A 20,295-nucleotide genomic window follows, 5' to 3' on the forward strand; every position below is an offset into this window, starting at 1 on the left:
AGCGTAAAGAGAAACGTCTCAGGTTAGAAAGAGGAGCAAAGAGGAGCGGTTACTTTGTTTCTGAGGATGCCCTGTATCACCTGAAGTACTGCCAGCGGTGCTCGCTCTGGTCCTCTTCGGAGGGCTCCTCGACGCCAACTCTGGGCAGCAGAAGAAGGGAACGTGAGTGTGATGGGGACCACAGGGGCGCCGGGAGCTCTGGGCATGTGACCTGGGCCACGTCTATCAGAGAACAGGGCTGTCTCACTTTGAACACAAACCCGTACCCTCTCTTAAACTGTCCCCATTCTCGAAAATGCAGGGAGGCTGCTAACTTTACATCGAAAGCAGCGATGTTAGGAGCCAGGTCAAAATGAGGAGTCGCTGGGAATGAAGACAAGCCTCTCGCAATAGAATGTAATGAAATCTGAGGCATAAATGCAACTCCCAGAAAATGGCTTTACACAGTTCTTTCAGAAATTCGTCTGTTTCACAAAGCAAGACACATCCATACAAAAAATAGAAAACAGAGCTGTTATTAAACATATATTTGAAGTGTTTACATACATTTTTACACACATTTGACAGAAAGAACAAAGAACATTATCACTGAAAAAAGCCACAACAGAGGATGAAGTGGCCTTTTTTTCCTGGACAAGTACATCACGTTGTCCATGGGTTCAAGCTGAAGGCCAGAAACCCAATTTCTGCTATTCTCTCTATCTTGTGGCCTCAAGGGTTGACACTGTCCTTTTTCACCTTCCTTAGTAAGTGCTGGATTATTCAGCGTCCACTTGAATCTCACCATCACACTAAGAGCAGGGTTTCTCAGCCTTGGCACTACTGACATTTTGTGCCCTGGCCTCGACCTGCAAGATGCCAGTAGTGCCCCCTCCAGCTGAAGCCACCGACAATGTCTCCGGACACTGCCAAACGCCCCCCAGGAGGACAAAATTGCCCGCAGCTGAGAAACCCTGCACTGAATCTTGCATTCTCAATGGGGGATGGCATGTAGACCCCAGGCGTGTGAAAACTGGTTCTTATGGGACAAAAAAAAATGTTTAGATATTACAGTGGTTTGTAGCCCTCTAAAGCACCACAGTACATAAACAGATACACAGATCTGCAGTATTAAGATTTCAATGGAAGCGGTAAATAAAAAGAACATTTTTAAAGGTTCCTTAGAGGAGCAATGATGAAAAAAAAAACAAACCAAGGTTGAGAAGCACCAGGCAAGAGAATGCCCAAATTCTCATCCTACTAATATCCCCTGAGACATGCAGGTGAGGGCATGATGCTTCTTAAGGTGGTACTTTTAATTAGGCACGTGCTCGGAATGTGACTTAAACCAAAGTACTGAGAAATTATAACAAATTCCAGAGAGAAAAGCAAGCTGGATCCCGCTGATGTAAGATTCACTGATAATAACAGTAATAGCAAAAAGTAATAATAATAGTATTAGCAGCAGTACTAAAGCTATGACTCGCCATGATAACGTCACAGCTAAAATACCCTAAGTGCTTACCTTGTGCTAGATGGTACTTTTAAGAGGAGAATTCTTTATCACATTTATTTAGTATCACATTTCATCCTCACACTGTTGTCATCCCTGTTTAATCAGCATGGAGACTGAGAGGTAAAATAAGTTGCCCAAGGTCAAAAAAGTAGAACAGGATGGAATCGAGATGGCAGCTGAGGCAGTTAGAGCCTCAGACCTACAGGATACTGCCTTCGACTGCAAGGTGGCGACTTTAAACTCTTTAATACTATCCAGTTACAAATGCTATTACATAAAGAGCTCAGGGCTTCTCCTTGCCTTTATTCCTTACATTATCTTACCAAGAGCTTTATCTTAAACTCTCAGTGAGACAGGATTATACGGAGCAGCGCCCTTACTTGCCCTTGAGGGACTGTATCGCTGCACTCCAGGGTATGAAGGTTACCTGTGTATCTGGCCGCCCGGCTGCATGCCATTAACCCCCTACCATCACCACCACTTCATGGCTGTGTCACTTGAAGCTGGGCCCTTCAAGAGGACAGCCACCATGCCGCCAAAATGTGCTCAGGACACGTACAAGGCTCATTCGCTGAAATAACCCCGTGATGGGTTTTTTTTTTTTTTAAGGTTGCCAAAATTACCACCTTTGTGAATGACAACACTTGCTCAAGAGACTAAAAAACATATTATGCACTTTCTATATTACCAAAAAAAACCAATTTGAGTGTTTTGTCATTATGTTTTAAAATGGCAATCACAAAATTCCAATTTAAAAAGGTAAGTTGGAGTTCTGGAAAGCAGTGGCCTGGCTTTGGATTTGTGGTTATATTCATTTTATTTTACACACAGACGAGAAATTAGCCATGGTTCAAAAGCACAGCTAACTCCTAATTATTTATGGTAGAACTCCAAGTCCTACCCTGGGTTTCTGACTTTTGAGCAGCAGCTTAGCAGCTTCTTGGGCACTCTGTCAGCAGCCTAAAGAAGTAAGAAACAACCAGATATAGATCTCACTGAGATCGCAGAGGTCAAAATATCACACTGAACTTCAGGGTGTTTCTGAATCATTTTAGAATAAAACCCTGGTTCACATAAATGATTTGTGGCCATTAAGCAACACCACAAGCCACAAGCCAGAAAAACCCATCAGTCTCATTACCTTATTTCTAAGGGAATTTCTTTTGATGCCATCTCTCTAAATGTCAGTTTCTACCTCTTACATAATCGCTATTTATGCACATCTGGAAAAATGCAATGAACTGACACCATATGTATTTTTTTTACCAGTGACACTTTGCTTCATTATGCTGTTTGGGTAGACCTGAACAGAAAGAAAGAACTAATAAAGATAAGAGCAGAAATCAATGAAATTGAAAACAAAATCAATGAAATAAAAAGCCAGTTCTTTGAAAAGATCAATAAAATTGATGAACTTCTAGTAAGACTGAAAAAAAATAGAGATGTAAATTACCAACTTCATGAATGAAACATGGGCCATCACTAAAGATCTCACAGATATGAAAAGAGTAATAAGATTATGCTACAAACATAAACTAGACAACTAAGGTGAAATGGACCAATTTCACAAACTGTCACAAGTCACCAACATGAAATAGATCATGTTAATAGCTCTCTAATTATTAAAGAAATTGGCTTCATAATTTTTAATAATAAAACTCGTGGGAAAGAAGCCTCAGGACCAGATGGTTTCACTGTAGAATCCCATATAACCTTCAAAAAGAATTAATACCAATTCTACACAATCTCTTTCAGAAAACAGAAGAGTAGGGAACATGTCCCAACTCATTTTGTGAGGCCAGATGACCCTGATGCCCAATCAGACAGAGGCAGTAGAACAAAGAAAACTACAGACCAATATCCTTCATGAACCTGGACACAAAAATCCTGAACAAAATATTAGCTAATAGAATTCAGCAATATATATAAAAAAAGTTACACACCACTACCAAGTGCGGTTTATTTTAGATGAACAATGCTGGTTCACTATTTTAAATTAATCAGTATAATCTACCATATTAACAGGCCAAACAAGAAAAATCCTATGATCCTATCCATTGATGCAGAAAAAGCATTTGCTAAAATTCAACATCTGTTCGTGATAAAAACTCTCAGAAAACTAGCAATAGATGGGAACTTCCTCAACTTGATCGTGAACATCTACAAAAACCCTACAGCTGACAACACACTTATTGGTGAAGGACTGAATGCTTTTCCCTTAAGATCAGGAACAAAGCAAGGATATCTGTTCACATCACTCTTATTCAACATAGCACTGATACTCCTGGCCAGAGCCAAGAAAATCAAATAAAAGTCACACTGGTTGGAAAGGGAAAAAATAAAACAGTCTCTATTTGCAAATGACTTGATGGTCTACATAGAAAATCTCAAAAGACTATATAAAAACAAAACCAAAAAAACAAACCTTCCTAGAACTAAGAAGTGAATTTGGCAAGGTCGCAGGATAAAAAACCAATACACAAAAACCAACTGTATTTCTATACCCTAGCAATGACTGCATGGAAACTGAAATTGAAGATAGGATAACATTTAAAATTGCTCAAAAAGAAGAAATAGTTAGATGTAAATCTCACAAAACAGGTACAGGCAGTGTATGCTGAGAACTATAAAATACTGATAAATCAAAGGAGATCTAAACAAATGGAGAAACATGCCGTGTTTATGAACTGGAAAACTCAACTGGGTAATCCCCAAACTGAAACACAGGTTTAACACAATTTCTACAAAAATCCCAGTATGATTTAAAAAAAATATGCAGACAAGCTTATCCTAAAATATATATGGAAAGGAACTAGATAGCTATGACAATTTTGAAAAAGAAGAAGAAAGTGGGAGGAGCCGCTCCCCTGATGCTAAGGGTTATTATACAACTGCAGCTGTCAAACCAGTATGGTACTGGTGGAGGGACAGACACATAAATCAGTGGAGCAGAACAGAAACAGACCCGCACGCATACAGCCAACTGATTTCTGGCAAAGGAGCAAAAGTAATTCGATAGAATAAAGACAGCCTTTCTAACAAATTATGCTGAAACAACTGGATAGCTAAAGACAAGTAAAATAAAACCTTGACCTAAACTGCATGTCTAATACAAAAATTAACTCAAAATAGATGACAGATTTAAATGTAAAGCAAAAAAAAAAAACCTGAAAAAAAATTTAGAAGATAACATAGAAGAAAATCTTTGGGAGCCAGGCTTGATGAAGAGTTCTTAGACGTGACACCAAAAAGCATGATGCGTTAAAAACAAAAAAAGAAATTGCACTTCATCAAAGTGAAAACTTCTACTCTATGACAGAGTCTGTTAAAGGAACTGTGGTCTAGAACACACTGTGGTCTAGAACAAATACAGAACTTTCAAAACTCAATGGAAAAACAATCAACCAATTAGAAAATGGACAAAGACTTGAACAGATATTTCACCGAAGAAGATACATGAATGGCAAATAAGTACATGAAGCAATGTTCAACATCATTAGCCATGAGAAGAATGTAAATTCAGACTACAGTGAGGTCTCTCCACATACCTATCAGAATGGCTAAAAGAAAAAAATGACAACACCAAATGCTGACAAGGAGGGGGAGGAACTGGATCAATTATTTCCTGATCCCCTCGGTACGTGCTATTATGTTCTAAGTGCTGTCTGTATGTTACATTCACATTTTCACAACAACCCAAGTATCATATTTGTACATATACAGCTTGTATGTATCAGGGAAAGCGGCCCATGCTCTCAGCTCCAGGTAGGACTATTCGATGGCCCACTTTCTGAAAAGTGTTGTGAGAAGTGCAAAATGTCACAAGTCAACTCTCTACTCAAAGTCATCTGGTCCCGCATATGTTGAGAGGGGTTAGGCAAGGACTTAAGAAATAGCATGAGGAACAAACATGATTTAACCAGGCTTTGGGCATCTAGGGTGATCAGACCCAGTAAGATTAGGCAGGCATCTCAGAGAGGGTAGCAAAGGTAGGGATTCTCAACTGGGTGCAGGGTAAAACTCTTTTCTTGTTCTTATTCTGCTACAGCCAACACAGATGATACCATCTTAGGTCTCAAGTTTAAAGCCGAACTTTTGTCAGTTTTCTTTTTCAGGTTTCTATTTCCACAGATGAGTTATTTTCCTTAATACGGCCCTTGAGATTCGGGCCAGGAAATTGAAATTTTAATCATCCCAAATCTTACAACATCAAAACAATCCCTAACACAGCAAGCCTTTCTATGGGCAAGCACAGCACAGTAGCTAAGGGTGTGGACTCTGTGGCAAGACTGCCTGGATTCAAATCCCAGCTCGTCTGCTTAAAGTTTTGCGACCTTGGGCAAGTTATTCCTCTGTGCCTCAGTTTCCTCAACTCTAAAATGAAGATTTAGTAGTTCCCTTCGAGGAATGCTGTGAGGAGTTTCTTAATATACACGTTGGCATCTCAAGCAACGGCTGTAGCACAAATGTTAGCTCTTATATGACTGTTACTGACCAGTTCTGCAGACCCACCCAGATCTAAGACATACTAGACCTGAAATGGTGCGGCTGGCAGTGGCCACACCCAGGAATCCCTTCCTTCCATCAATACAAGAGTTCCAGAGCGAGGAGACTATGTTCTCAAATCCCGGTTTCCTCCCTGACCCTGAGGATGACTGTGAGATCCTTGCAGGTTTGCTTTCCTCCAAGCTGGGTGTGCTCTGCTGCTGTCAGCCCCGCGCATCCTATATTCTAGAGAAGGGAATACAAACTAACAGCCAGCAGAGAAAGAAAAAAAAACACTGCCATCTTGTGGCTTTTCTGAGAATTCTTCACACCTCTGCGCCACCCCAGTGCCTTCTCATTCCCATCACGTTCACCCTCTGCAGATCTGAAACTGAGCAGGTGGTGAGACTGCTTCCAGCAATGCAGAGCACACACTTAGAGCTGCAGGGACCTGGAGGAAATCTGACAGCACGCTTTCATTCAATGTGGAGGGGTACTGAGGCTCAAAGACACCAAGAGCTTGTCTTAAATCAGGGTCAGACTTAGGCTGTGGGTCCTGTTCCAATGTCCCCTTTACTGTACGGTGCTGGGGCTCCCAAGCACAGTTTGGAATTCAAATGCTTTAAAAAAAAAATTCAAACTCAAGTCAATGCCCCTCCATCCTGACACAGCTGCAAAACCACAGGCAGGAGATGACCGTGGGGCTGCAAGAAATGAGGGTTATGCAGGAAATGTCACCTCTTCTGTGCACCCCAGCACAGAAGACATAGCAAACAGTTTCCTCCCAAACCAAAACTCTGTCTCCCTTTATTTCTGGCTGATGAGCTTATTCTGGAAGTCCTTAGCTTTGATTTCAAAGGAATGTGAAATGAAATGCCAGATGTTGCCAGCAGCTATATTTACTCTCTCTCCTGCAGCTTTTAAGACGTTTGGAATTCTTGCCCCCAAAGTCGCTGCTCTAGTGAGGTCCAGGTGTTTCTAACTCCTTGTGTTTTTGTACCAACAAACATTTTAATGACATTTTTTCCTCGTGGAAAATTCAATCCTCTGAATTTTTATTTATTGTTTTTTTTATTTTTAATCCCTCCCCAAACAGAACAATAAACTATAAAAGCCCTCCATGCGCTAAGCTGTGCGTAGCTCCCCCTGCATGGACGGAGAGCATAGTTAGACACAAAACTGGCCTGGGTTTCAAACCGACCTTATGTCAAGCCATGACAGCATGGGTGTCGTGCCTCCACCAATGATCCAGACAGTGAAGAAGACGATGAGGAGGGTGGTCGTGAACATCATTTGGCGCGCGTAGGATGCCGTGTCTCGGATGGCCAGGGCAAATGCCATCGCTCCCCTGAGGCCTGCGGGGACCAGAGAGGAAGATCTCCTGTCATAAGGACAAATGACAAGGTGTCCTCAAATCCTCTTGCTGCCACTCAGGGCTGATAAACTGTATCTGCTTCTGCCTCGGGAGTCGAGTTGCTTTATTCAGAAAGAAGAACTTTCAGGAATGGGGTTTCCTCCCATTTGAAGATTCCTTTTGCAGAATGCCCAAATGCAACAAGGAAAACACTGCACTGCTCTGTACAGCGCATTTCAGACTAGTAACACTCTTTTATTACTGAAATAATTCTCCCGCTAGTCACATGAAATAAGAAATATCAATAAGAAGAGATGCAAGCACTACCCAAGGATTATAGTCATTAGAAACTTAAGAAATAGGCTAAGTATAATATGTCAAATGCACATTTGTGGTTCATGCATCACGAACCACAAAACAGCTCAGCATTTCCTTAGCAAACCCAGGCAGAGAAGCAACAATATAACCTGATCTATGTCAGGGTTTGGTGATGTTTTCCATAAAGGGTCAGACACTAAATATTTAGGCTCTGTGGGCCAAGAGGAAAAACTCAAGGATATTATGTTGGTACTTACGTCAAAGAGAGAAATCAAATTTCCACAAAATTTTATTGACCAAAAGCAAGAGTATAAGTACTATAATTTAATTGATTAGCACCTATTATAATACTATATAGAAATGCAACAAATAATTATAATAATCAGTAATGAGTTCAATTTGTTGCAATTCAGGTCTACTAGTGAAGAGAATGGAATTCTGGCAGTGGGATATTTCAGTTAACTGGGCTCCAAAGTTAGTGTCCCCTGTCACCAACTAGATTGTAAAATATTCATCTGTAAAAGCCATTCTTAGCCCATGGGGTGGATGAAAACAGGCAACCAAATTTGGCCCAGGAGCTGTAGTTTGCTGACCCCTGACCTATGTTAATGGGTGTTAAGATTAAGCACCCCCATTTTTATGTTTTCGAGTTTCTCTTTGTAAGCTCTTTTGTTCTTTCTCCATACCACGCTCATAATTTGTTCAATAGTAAAGGCTGACATATGTAAATCTCAAACTCCCAAATGTACCCCTTACAATTGTTAGCCACTATATATAAAAATAAATTTCAGAAGTTTCTTCTGTATAGCACAGGGAACTATGTTCAATATCTTTTAACAACCTTTAATTTAAAAAAAATGAAAATGAATATATGTATGTATATGCATGACTGGGACATTGTGCTGTACACCAGAAAGTGACACACTGTAATTGGCACACTGTAATTGATACACTGTAACTGACAATACTTCAATAAAAGAAGAAGAAAATAGTAAAGGCTGAATCCATGGTCTTTAAAAGCTATCTAGTATCAATTCCTATTCACCCTGGGTAAGACTGAGTGTGCATATTAGGAGAATGGAAAATTATACCCAGTATCTGTATATTTTCCCACCTTTCCCAACAATTTCACAATTCCACTAATCTCAGAACTTCACTACAATTCACTAAAGAAGAGTGGCTCAACAACAGTTACACTAAAAAACAGCAAAGTTAATGTTCTCTATTAATTTGTCTGAGTGAAATGCTGATTCACATCTAGGTTACCCTACAGACAGCTGTGTCATCACTTAATAGTTAAGCCTTTAAATGGATGTTGTCTCAAAGAAGCAAACTTGAGGGTCGGAGAGAGACAACGTGTGCTGCATTTTTATTAGGTAAACATTAAACATTGTAAACAACATGAAAATGAAACTTCAGGTATTTCTTTCATAGCCTTGAAGAATCACTTCCTTTCGATAGCCGGATTTCTCCCAGCAGACAATAATTTTGATGGGAAGTGTCTTTTAACAGCACTGCCTACTGCTTAGTCTTTTAGTACAGAAGGTAATGAACACACTAAGTTTATCTAGGTGGCTGAGTTCTCTCCAATTCAACGTTCTCTTTTCCTTTGGCATTTCCCTAATATGCAGGAGAGATCTCATCTGTCACTGCCCTCCTCAGAAACCTCTAATGTTTCCCAGCTGCTCTTCAGTAAAAGCCCAAACTCTTTGGCCTGGTATTGGAGCGTCTCCGTGGTCTAGATCTCAACGTGCGGTCCTCAAACCACCATGACCAGCAGCAGCGGCTGCTGCCAAGAACACCCTAGACATGCCGATTCTCAGGGTCCACCCTGGACCCTCAGAATCACACTCTGGAAGTGGGGCCCAGCAATCTGCCCAACAGGTGATTCGGGTGCAACCTGAAGGTTCGCACCCGTCCACAGGCGATTTCCCTTTCCAACCTCACCCTCGCTCTGCATGTTGTCCTGCCCTTGCAACCTGCTGCATCCTGAAACGCCACTGCATGCGAGCCCAGTTCAAAGGCTTCCCCCTCGGCCAAGACGGCCCGGGGTTCTCATCTCCTCCACATTTATGCCTCACCTCTTTTGTGCAACTCACCACCCTCTTTGTACACCTGCCTCCCAGCAGCGGACTGTGAGTTCCTTGAAGGAGGCTGGTTTCTGTATCCTCCACAACCTAGAAGTGTGGCTTCTATAAAGGAGACACTCCACAATCATGTGTCAGAGCGAAAGGAAATCATTTGGGCAGGCTGTGGGCTTCAGAGCAGACGCGAGTACCAGCCAAAGCAACGGCTTTGCTGAGCGGTGACTGTTGGTGTGATTTCACTATGACTCTCTGAGGCCTCCAAGAACTACTCTGTGGCAGCAAAGGGCTGCTACTCACTGTCTCTTGTACAGCCCCGCCCCCTCCCCCTCACGGGGCAGAGGCACCTTTAAGGGTCACAGTGGCCTTTCGCCCCACCATCTCCTCCCCCTGCTCTGCAGAGACGCTCTTACTTCGGTCTCATCTATAAAGTCTGACGGCTACCACCCTCACTGCACCATCTATTCACGCCAAGTGCTCTCTCCTTTCTTTACCTCCACATATTTCTTTATTGTCCCTTATCCCCTCGGTGGCTTCTCCACACTGCTCAGCTCTGGTGAAGAGGGAGCATCTGGGAGACGGTGTAAATCAAGCAGAACTATCACAGCTGTTATCTTCCGCTTTGGGGTTCATCTTGCTAATGTGAGTATAATTTATTTCTTGCACTCCAGAGAAAGTTACAGCTAGGAGGGGGCCTCAATTAATTATTCCCATTTCATTATTTTAGGAGAGGCTATTGAAGCTGGGAGGTGTTGAAGCACTTGGCCCCTGCTCTTTCTCATTAATGACCTATCTTCCTTCTAATTTTAGATCCGAGGCCCTTCTGGAAGATTAAAGGTTATGAACATCTACTAGAAAACAATCAAGCACTTTAAATACTTATATACCTCCAGGTCCCTTGGGTGGTAGAGAAAAAAACAAAGATGCAACTATTTTGGGGAAAATGTTCACATTTTGAAGTATGGTTTGCAAAATCAACACTGACTTCACTTAGCATGTCTATCTGTCTCCTCCGCACTGCAGGGGATACCAAATAACCAGAAATTTGAATTTCTGTCTTTCTGTGAACCTCATCGATTATATTTTAATCGTACTTACACTGGCTGCTGAAAAAAAATTCATTTTATTTACATTAATTTTTTTTTTACCTGAAAACATCATCATGTGTTGAAAATTCCAGCCAATCTTATGCCTTCTGCCCAAGTTGAGGAAGAAGGAGAGCGGGTAGATATGTGCAGCTCTGCCCAGGAAGATGGCAACCTGGCCACCGGGTGGAGGTTAAGGGCCCAACGGGTTTCCAGAATGGCACTTTCACACAACCTCCAAGCAGAGACTTTGAGGAACGGCGCCCTGTTAGGATCGGGAGAGTTGCTCAGAGAAGGTAGGCTGTCTCATTTCCCTCCACACAAGTCTCAACAGCAAGAGGGATTCAACTGGCCACCTTGCCCAGCATCCTGGCTCACAGAGATCATGTCTAGCCTGTTAAACACATTGTTGTAACTTCTTCATTGGATCAAACTGATATGGACCAGGTCTCCAATCTGGCTAAAAATGAGTCCAGAGATAAGCTAAGGTACCATGGCTGGGGTGGGGAGTTAAGGGGAGCAAAGAGCATGTTGGGCTCTATTGGAAGGAAAAAAAAAATATCACGAGAAGAAAAAAAATCACTAACCCGAGTCAAACTAAAAAGAGAGAGTTTGCTGGGTAAGCTTGTAAGCTTCGGCTGGAAGTAAACACCAGGGGGTTTGAATGACCAGGAAGATCCCACAAAGAGGCGAGGGAAGTTACGGTCTTCATTCCACGAAGACACATTCATATTCCTCGCAAGAACCAACCTGGGGAGATTTCTCTACCTAAGAGGCTAACGTGTGTTTTGGAGAAGATGGAAGAGGAGGAGTGTGGAGGAGGAACTCTTGCTGTGGAAAGCAAAGAATTCAGGGAAACGGGTCATTCGTCACTTGCTGAGTTTAGAACAGAGCCCCGCAGAGAGATGCACACTGCCCTGCTCACAGAGGAAACCAGCGTGGGAGCCAGAGGAACAGGGAGCTTCCGTTTCAGCAAAGCACCAGCTGCCGGAGCTGCAGCTGTTCCAGACAGAAGCGAGGGAGGGGCTCTCCTCTTGCCTTCTCCAGGATAAAATCCTACTTTTCTTCTTTAATCTCTGTCTCTCTCTCTCTTTTTTTTTTTGTGTGTGTGTGTTGTTTTGTTTTGCTCTTAACAGAAGGAAACAGGTCATGCTTATAACCTCCTATCCCAGGAGTCATGCAAGGCTGCTTCCTCAAGTTGGAAGCAGCCTTCAGGATTCACAGAGGCCCCGGCTCAGCCCTGAACGAGGCCCGCAGCTGTACCCGAGGGCTGCGCGCTCACTACCTCTCACAGAATGCCGTGCTCAGGATGCCAATCAAATGACATGCCAGGTCTCCCCTAAGAATAAAAACACTGATCTCCCAGATCTTGAGCTCTCAGTCTGTAGCGTGTGTAAATCTAAAAAAATGAGACCCAGGTGAAGCAGAGAGCACTCGAATTGGCAAGATTCTGGTGGGGCCTGCTACCCTCTCTAGCTGTTCAGTGGGTGTCAGTTATCCCTACACAATAAACGGAAGGAGAGAAGGCACGAGGGACCAGCCAGCCAGAGTGGACTCCTGCTCAGGATTTGGACACCCAGGCTGAGCGGAACTGAGTTCCATGGCTCAGAAGAGTTCACTGGGCCTCTCTTTCCAAAACTGCGCTCATGATGGGACTAAATCAAGGAACCATGTATTTTTCCATTGTATCTTCCCTTCCTTCCCTGAGGGACACGACTCAGTTCTGCCAGATGGGGAGCCTCCTGGACTGACAGTGAGAAACAAAACACTTCTGGGGACTGTCATGGGTCGCCGATTTTCAGATCTGCCAGGAAGGGGGCTTTCCAAAACAAACTACCACCTGCCAACCACCGGTGTAACAGAAAGGCCGCCTGACACACAAAATGCGGAAAGGGCAGCCTGAGAATCAACGCCCGTCCTTGAAATCAAAGACGTTTAGCGTTATATACTGACCACTGAAGCCTTTCTTTTTTCTCGGCATAAAACCCCCAGGAACCAGCGCTGGCTCAGTCACCTCCCCGCCAGACCAGGAGTTACTGTTGTAGCTTCCCCAGCCACGGTCATCTTCCCGTGCAGAAAGTAGTGGGACCAGAAAAGGATACAAAAGCTCCAATGATGAAAACGGGGCTGAAAACGTGCTTCTGGAAGGTAAACAGCGCCAGGCCCATGTAGGAGAAGATGAAGTTCTCTGCCAGGAAGTGTAGCACCTCAAAGAGCTGTACAGAAAGGAAAGAGGAAGCTGTCAGCCCCGCAGGTTCCCTCCCTTGTATCTGCAGGTCCCTTGTGAGGGGCCAGGGCGCTCTCTCACCTGCTTTGTTCGACTTCTTGATTCCACCGACAGATTGTTGTAGGTGTAATGAGCCTGTGTGATTCCACAGAAAAGCACAGCTACCACGCCTGGCAGGAAGAGTTTAAAAACAAAAATCCATGGGAGAGAAAAAGCAGCAGGAAAAATCTCCCCCGAAACACAAAGTTCAGGTAGGCAAGCCCAGAAAGCCAACTTCCTGAATATTTTTGAAAGTTTCCTATCACTGAAAGTTCCCTCTGCCTCCACTTCTCATGTTAACCTTTCCTTCCTCCCAACCCTGCCCTCCTTCAAAGCCAAGGCCCCAGATTTCCCATCTTGCTCCAGTTTTAAGGGCAATTCTCTCCCCTCTTTTAAATTCCAACTGAACTGACTGTCTCTATGTGGCATTTGGTGTTCATTCTCCCAGAGTTGTGCAGTGTATGCCCGTCGCACACTTTTGTCATATTCCTCTGTCCACTGAATGACTGAATTTAATTTCAGACCAATGCTTTATGTTTCTGCTTGGTCCAGGGCTTCAGACAAAATGGATCCAGAGTGCTAGTCCACTCATCCAAGCCCTGGTCGTCTAGATTTCTGCTCTTAATGGTGACTATTTTGCTCTGCAAGACAGTTAATACACTTGGGACTTTTCCTATATATCTACAGATAATTATCAAGTTTTAAACGAGGTGGGACATTTTCTAATGCTGCATACAAAACTATGCTGCAGTATTCTGAAAAGATGATCAAAGGACTTCCTAATCACCTGGATTATGGATAGTAATTGTACTTGAGTTTTCTAATGGAAAAAAATCAGCCATTTTTTTTAAGGAGAGAATATGAAGAACTAAAGCCACATGATCCCTCACATTAACTATCTATGAAGCTGGGACCATTAAAAACATGGTCTTGAAAAGCAATGATTAAACAGACCGGAGACAAAAGAAGGAAAAAATTGTGCTCACACTCATCTGAGTAGATGCCAAATTACCTTTAAAAGGATACACGTTTTGCTTGCTATTGCTACTGTTTGTAAAACAATGTAGCAGTCCAGGGAAGGATGCAAACAAGGTGTTAATGCATTTAGTGACTTCCGCAGCGGAGCATCTACTTATATAGTTAGGATGAGAACTCACAGATATAACTCAGTTTCAAACAATCAAGTTTAGCCTCAGAAAAGATGGAGCTTTGGGAAACTCAGTAATTCATAAGACAGGACACCAGCCTTGCTCAGCAGTCCTCCCTGTGGATCCTCTGTGAGCGGTTGATCAACTCGGGGCAGCTGCTGTTTGAGAATTCTTCCCTGCCCTCCAGAGCTCCTCCTTCCCACCTGGCAGCTCCCACACAGTGTGGGGAAACGCACCTGTAAACCCGCAGGCTTCTGCCAAGAGGAACGTGCTCCAGGACATCAGGAAGAAGAGCGCGGTCTCCAGCAGGGGGAAGCAGTGCAGCTTGGTGAATTTGGTCACGTCCGCCCCGTCAAGGAACTGGCTCCAGCAACAAGCATTAGGCTCGCGCGGAGAACCGCGCTCTGTGAGCCCGGGACCCCCGCCCTCGGGCTTTCCCCTCGCCTCTTCCTCTGCGGCCCCAAGGGCCGATGCTGGGTTTTTTAAGCAAAGAAAATGAAGCTTTCTGGTAGAACAGAGGTTACCAAGGATGGGGAGGAGGGGTGAGGCAGGAGAACATAGCTTCTGTTGGGGATGATGAGAAAGGCCCTGGAACTAGACAGTGCGGATGGTTACACAACACTGTGAATGTCCCCAGTGCCACTGAATTGTACACTTAGAATGGTTAAAATGGCAAATTTTACGTTGTAGATATTTTACCACAATTTAAAAAAATTATAATGTAATATACCAAAAGCCACTGAATTATATACTGCAAATGGGTGAATTGTACGGTGTGTGAATTTTGCCGAAGGTGTGACTGGCAGGTTAGCTCTGGCAGCGCTGGGAGCGCCTCGGGCAGGCCCGGGAAGACCAGGCGGTAAGACTCTGACCCCTGCGCGCTACTAAGGCCTGAGTCCACAGCAGGTGCCTAATCAATGCGTGAGAAAGAAAGGAAGGAAGGAAGGAAGAAATGCGCAACCCAAGGGCAACTACAAGGTGCCGGTGTCACCTTTGGGCCCCATCCTAACACTGCCATTCCACGGTGGGCCAGCACGGAATCACCTCATGAGCGGTTTCACTCAGCAATATGACTCCCCAGGGCATCACAAGGGCCTTTACAAAGAAAGCAGTCTAAATCTGTGTAGTCTGGCATGGTAGCAGCTAGCCACATGTGGCTACCGAACACTGCTAATGTGGCTAGTCTGAACTGAGACGTGCTGTGAGAGCAAGACACACACCACGTTTCAAAGATTTAGGACCACAACTGAATGCATAGCATCTCATTAATAATTTGTATAATAAGCTTTGTTAATAATTTGCATATTGATTGCAGGCTGAAATGCTGTGGCTCCTATCTGGGTCTCGAACTACATCTGTTTTGGACAGCGGTGATCTAAAGGCCACTGCAAAAAGCTCAGATGAAGCACTCAGCACACCTGTGGAAGGGTTGCCTGCTCACTCCACACTTTGTTTTTATGTTGGTTGGTTGGTTTTTAACTAAATATTCTACAGTCCTTCACTTAAGGAAGGCCACCTTGCTGTAACTCCTACAGATGGTCCGTGGCTAGTTACGGCCATGGTAGCCCCGGATGGCCCAGAACAGCGGACAGCTGCAGCAAGGCTGGGGTTAAAGTACTTCACAGCCTGCTTCCTCCCTGCCCCCTGAGAGGTGGTCCCGGATTCCCAGCCTCCTCCTGGCTCTTTCACTCTCCTTGCCCCTCCCTTACGCCTTAAAACAGATGCTCCCCCTGAGCTCCCATCTCCAACTGGTTCATAGAAGGAAGGGGAGAAAATCCAAAGGTGAGGACACAGCTAAGCTGAGAGTTACATTCTCAAGCATTTTCTCAGCCTCTCAGCTAGGTCATCGATGGTCATGTCCCACCAAAGGGTGACATTTCAGGAGCTCCCCACCCCCAGTGGAACAATTAACACAAGATTCACTTCTGAAAGGAAGAATTGAGAACTTTCTTTCCACAAGTGTAATGCCACATCAGCATACTCGGGCAGGGGTGGAAGCTTCAAAAAGGATATTAGAGCAGTCACAACACCAGTCACAGCTCCCATGGTGAAAGAACCACTAAATATACCCAGGAAAATGCCAACTGACTTAAAAAAGGCAGCAGCATCAAAGGCGTGAGTGTTCAGCCCAGCTGGCTGGTAGGCAACAATAGACCTGGAGTTTAAAAAGAGAGAGTTAAAAGATGCTGGGCTAGTTTTACACCACGGTACCTAAATACACCAACAAACATAGGTATCTGCACTCTGCCGAGCACTCTCCAAGGTATATTCATTTAATTGGATCTGCAGTCACCATGTCATGCTGGGTTCGGCTTTCAGATCACGGCCGACTAGACAAAGCAACGTAACTTTCCAACAAAGTCAATCAACCTCATTCAGAAAAACACCCCATTCAATATATAAAGCTTTTAAGACGGGCCTCTGATTTTCACCCAGAGCATCCAGGAGGCCACGGGCTCTCTCCCCAGACAGAGAGATTGTCACTTACGAGGACAGCACAATGGCAACAGCATCATTTAGGACGCTTTCTCCAAACAGAAGCGCATAAAGGTCCACGTCTGCATGCAGTTCATTGAATATCGCCAGTACGGTCACTACAACAGGGGCCAAAAGCATAGAAATTAGTTGCAGTTTCTGACTTCAAGCCACTGATGACAAATTGATAGAAGCAATTCTTATCTTTGGCGGGATGAGGGGTTTGGGAGAAACTCAGGGAGTCAAAAATGGGCTGTCCGTCTATGGCAGAAATGAAAACGGCCATCTTTCTCATCTGAACAAAGTGTGACATGATGCTCAATTCTGTTAACACTGCGCTTTCCACTGTAATCCCATCACACTTTGAAAATACCCCTATTACAGAACTTAAAAAATAATCACAATTAATGTGACCTGACATCTCCTTGAAGACAGAAACTCTATTTTATTGATCACTGTGTCCCCAGATCCCAGCATAGAGTCGGGGCAGAGAGAAGGTTTCAATAAAGGTTTGTGAAATAATGGAAGCCTTCACTTACGACAGACTATACATAACTACACTTCTCACAGATTTCATATTTCATAGACATTTAAAAAATCAGCTATTCTCCAGACCAGTGGTCATACTTTGGGTCTCAACTCCTTTACACCTGTAAAAAATTTCAATGCCCTCCATAAAGCTTTGGTTTTATGGGCTACAGCTATTCAATATTTACTGTATGGAATAAAACAAAAATGTAAAGATTTCTTCATTTAAAACTACTACTAAACCCATTATATGTTAACGTATTTTTAATGAGAAATAATTATATTTTCCAAAACAAACAAAAAAAATTAGTGAGAAGAGAACCATTGTTTTACATTTTCTCAAATCTCTTTACCATCTGAAGTAATAGAAGACAGATGGTTCTCAGATCTGTTTCTGCATTTGCTCAACAGAGAGTCAATATCACACGTCATGTAGCCCCTGGAAAACGCCACTCCACGGTACACTTGCGAAAGAATGAAGGTGAAAAAGATCAATAGTGTATTACTATTGTGATTCAATCAGTTTTGACTCTCTGGACCCCCGAAAGGGTTCTGGAGTTTCTCGACTTGGGTTCTACTGACATTTGGGGGCCAGATAACTCTTCGTCGTGGGGGCTGTCCTGCGCACTGTAAGATCAATAGCATCCTGGAAGCATCCCACATGATACCAGGAGCACTGCACACTCTCCCCTGCCAGGTTGTGACAACCACAGATGTCTCAAGACATTGCCAAATGTCTGCTGGGGGAGAAAAATCACCCCCAGTTAAGAACCATGCTCTAGCTGCATACATGCAGCCAGGGCTCTCTCTCAGTGCTCACACCCAACTACCTTCTGCTTTGGTAGTTTCTGCCAAAAGGACTTGAAAAACTAAACCCACTTCCCCAGCTTCCTGTGCAGCAGGTGCCATGTCTTCCTGCCTGGAAGAGGGCAGAGACTGGACGCGGTGCCCTTAGTCGCCCTCTCTGTGGGGCAACTAAGGTGTGTCTGAAACCCCGGGGAAGGGCACGAGAAAGACCAAGCGCCTGGATGCCTCAGTGTACGCAGTGGGAGTGGCGGCACCAGCTCGGGGCAGTCAGCCAAGATACACAGCTATCTGTTTAAGCTAGTATTAGCCAGATTTTTCTGTTATTTGCAGCCAAAGGCATTACTAACAGATACAATTAGAAAACAAAACCAAACAAATACTTAGCTTAGTAAATTACTATAAGTCAGCCACTCTTGTAACCATCATCCAGTTCAAGAAATGGAACTTGGCCAGCTCCCCCCAGAAGCCACCCCCCACCATGTATTCCATCCCAGTGTCAAGCCCCCTCCTTCACTCAAAAGGAACCAGTAACCTGATGTTATAGCAATCATTTCCTTGCATTTCCTTACAGTTTGATCACCCAATGTATACTCCTTGACACTATCATTTTGCTTTTATCCATTTAAAATTTTTTTCTAATGCTTTATACCTCTTTTACTCCATGGTTTACCCTTTCCATGCCTTTCTGTCAGCTCTCTTTTCATAGCGCCCTATTGTTTAGTCCTTTCATTTCTGAATTTTCCAATCCTGATGTAGACAGTTCTTTCATAACTTCTATCATTGACTTAACTTCCTTTAGCTTCTACTGTAGTTTAATGAAGTTTCTTCTGCTTTGGGACCCTCTTCTTCCGCTATGACTCCATTATCTGTAACTTTATTATTCAGAGGCGTTATCCCCATTTTTTTCTTATATTTACGTGAAGTTCAACCTCAGTGCATTTCTGCTGTTCACATGAAGTGAAGTGGATAAGGGGGTAGACCCACAAGAGCTTGCCTGGTTTCACGGCTCTAGGGCTCCCTCTTCTGGTTTCCCATTAAAGTATTACAAATACGGCCTCTGGGTGTAGCCACCTCTCCCCAGTCCTCTCTGAGGTCTACTCCCTCTGGTCTCCACCACCAGCAGTATTCGAGCTTTCTTTCTCCTTTAATGCCCCGCCGATCAAGGTCTGTGGTCCTAGCAGGTCATTTTTAGGGAATGGCTCTGTCCTTGCAGAGAGATCTTCCGCAAGGGATTTCCTGAGAGTCCTGAAGGCCCAGGTCACTCCAGCAGCCTCACATCTCCTCCAATTTCCTTGCCCTCAGCCACAAATTGGAGCCTGTCAAACCCCCTCCCAGTATGAACTGTTGTTGCCTGATAGGCCCATAAAATTCTTTACTCCCAGTGGGGACCCCTCCTTCTGAGTGTGAACACTGGTGGGAAGTGCCTGGGCTCCCCAACCATCTAAATGATCAGCAGCCCCTCCTCCCTGTGCTTCCTCCAGCACAGCTGCTGCTTGTACCCCCAAGTCTCACTGCTGCTAGTTGACTGAGCCCACCAGGTGATGTCTGGGCATTCACGGGGATCCTCTGTCAGCTAGCTGAGTCTCTGTTTTCTCTTTTGCCATCCTGCTTTCTCTATTTATGTTAGGGATTAAGGGGGATTCCAAAACTACCCCCCATCACGCCTTCCTTTTCAAAAAGTTTAACTCATTTATTGAGAATAAACAAAGAATAATCTGGTGTTGGAAAATGGCAACTGTATCATGAGGTTGTCCCAGATCGTTATGAATCTAGGCAATAAAGTCACTCCTCCAAGCACTCCAGATGCTAAGCAGGCATCAACAGGGGGCATCCCCAGCAGATGTACTTTCTAAAGGACAGACAGGTCATCTTTGTAACAAGCACAAGGTCAATCTCTTTCTTCCACCCTTAAAAACCGTTTATCAAGTTATACGACAGGAACAATCTTTGGGGATTAGGCTGAAAAAAAGTTCTTATTTTCTGTTATTTATTACATGAACGATATGTGCAGCTCCTTACATAAAACCCATGATGGTTGATTTTACTTGTCAAACTGACTGGGCCATGGGGTGCCCAGATATTGGATCGATCATTATTGTGGATGTGTCTGTGGGGTTCTGGATGAAATTCACATTAGAATCAGGAAACTGACTAAAGCAGCTGCCCCTCCCCGGTGAAGGGCCTCATCTAGTCTGTTGAAGGTTTCACTAGAACAAAAAGGTGGAGTAAGGAAGAATTCATTCACTTTCT

General features: G+C 43.9%; 1 protein-coding gene across 2 annotated transcripts in view; it reads right to left on the reverse strand.

Moving 5' to 3' along the window:
- SLC9A7 (solute carrier family 9 member A7) overlaps positions 1 to 20,295 on the reverse strand; it is a 119,189-nt gene that overhangs the window by 25,051 nt on the left and 73,843 nt on the right. The window contains exons 6-13 of one of the 2 annotated variants that reach the window (XM_015247234.3): positions 16,724 to 16,829; positions 16,249 to 16,390; positions 14,472 to 14,577; positions 13,130 to 13,218; positions 12,924 to 13,037; positions 10,885 to 10,996; positions 7,182 to 7,335; positions 81 to 140 (exon numbers count right to left, since the gene is read on the reverse strand). In XM_015247234.3, the coding sequence (XP_015102720.2) occupies positions 81 to 140; positions 7,182 to 7,335; positions 10,885 to 10,996; positions 12,924 to 13,037; positions 13,130 to 13,218; positions 14,472 to 14,577; positions 16,249 to 16,390; positions 16,724 to 16,829 (883 nt within the window). The remainder of the gene's footprint in view (positions 1 to 80; positions 141 to 7,181; positions 7,336 to 10,884; positions 10,997 to 12,923; positions 13,038 to 13,129; positions 13,219 to 14,471; positions 14,578 to 16,248; positions 16,391 to 16,723; positions 16,830 to 20,295) is intronic. The other variant, XM_015247235.3, reaches the window with a different exon arrangement.

The sequence above is a fragment of the Vicugna pacos genome, chromosome X, assembly GCF_048564905.1.
Source record: "Vicugna pacos chromosome X, VicPac4, whole genome shotgun sequence".
Classification (NCBI taxonomy): domain Eukaryota; kingdom Metazoa; phylum Chordata; class Mammalia; order Artiodactyla; family Camelidae; genus Vicugna; species Vicugna pacos.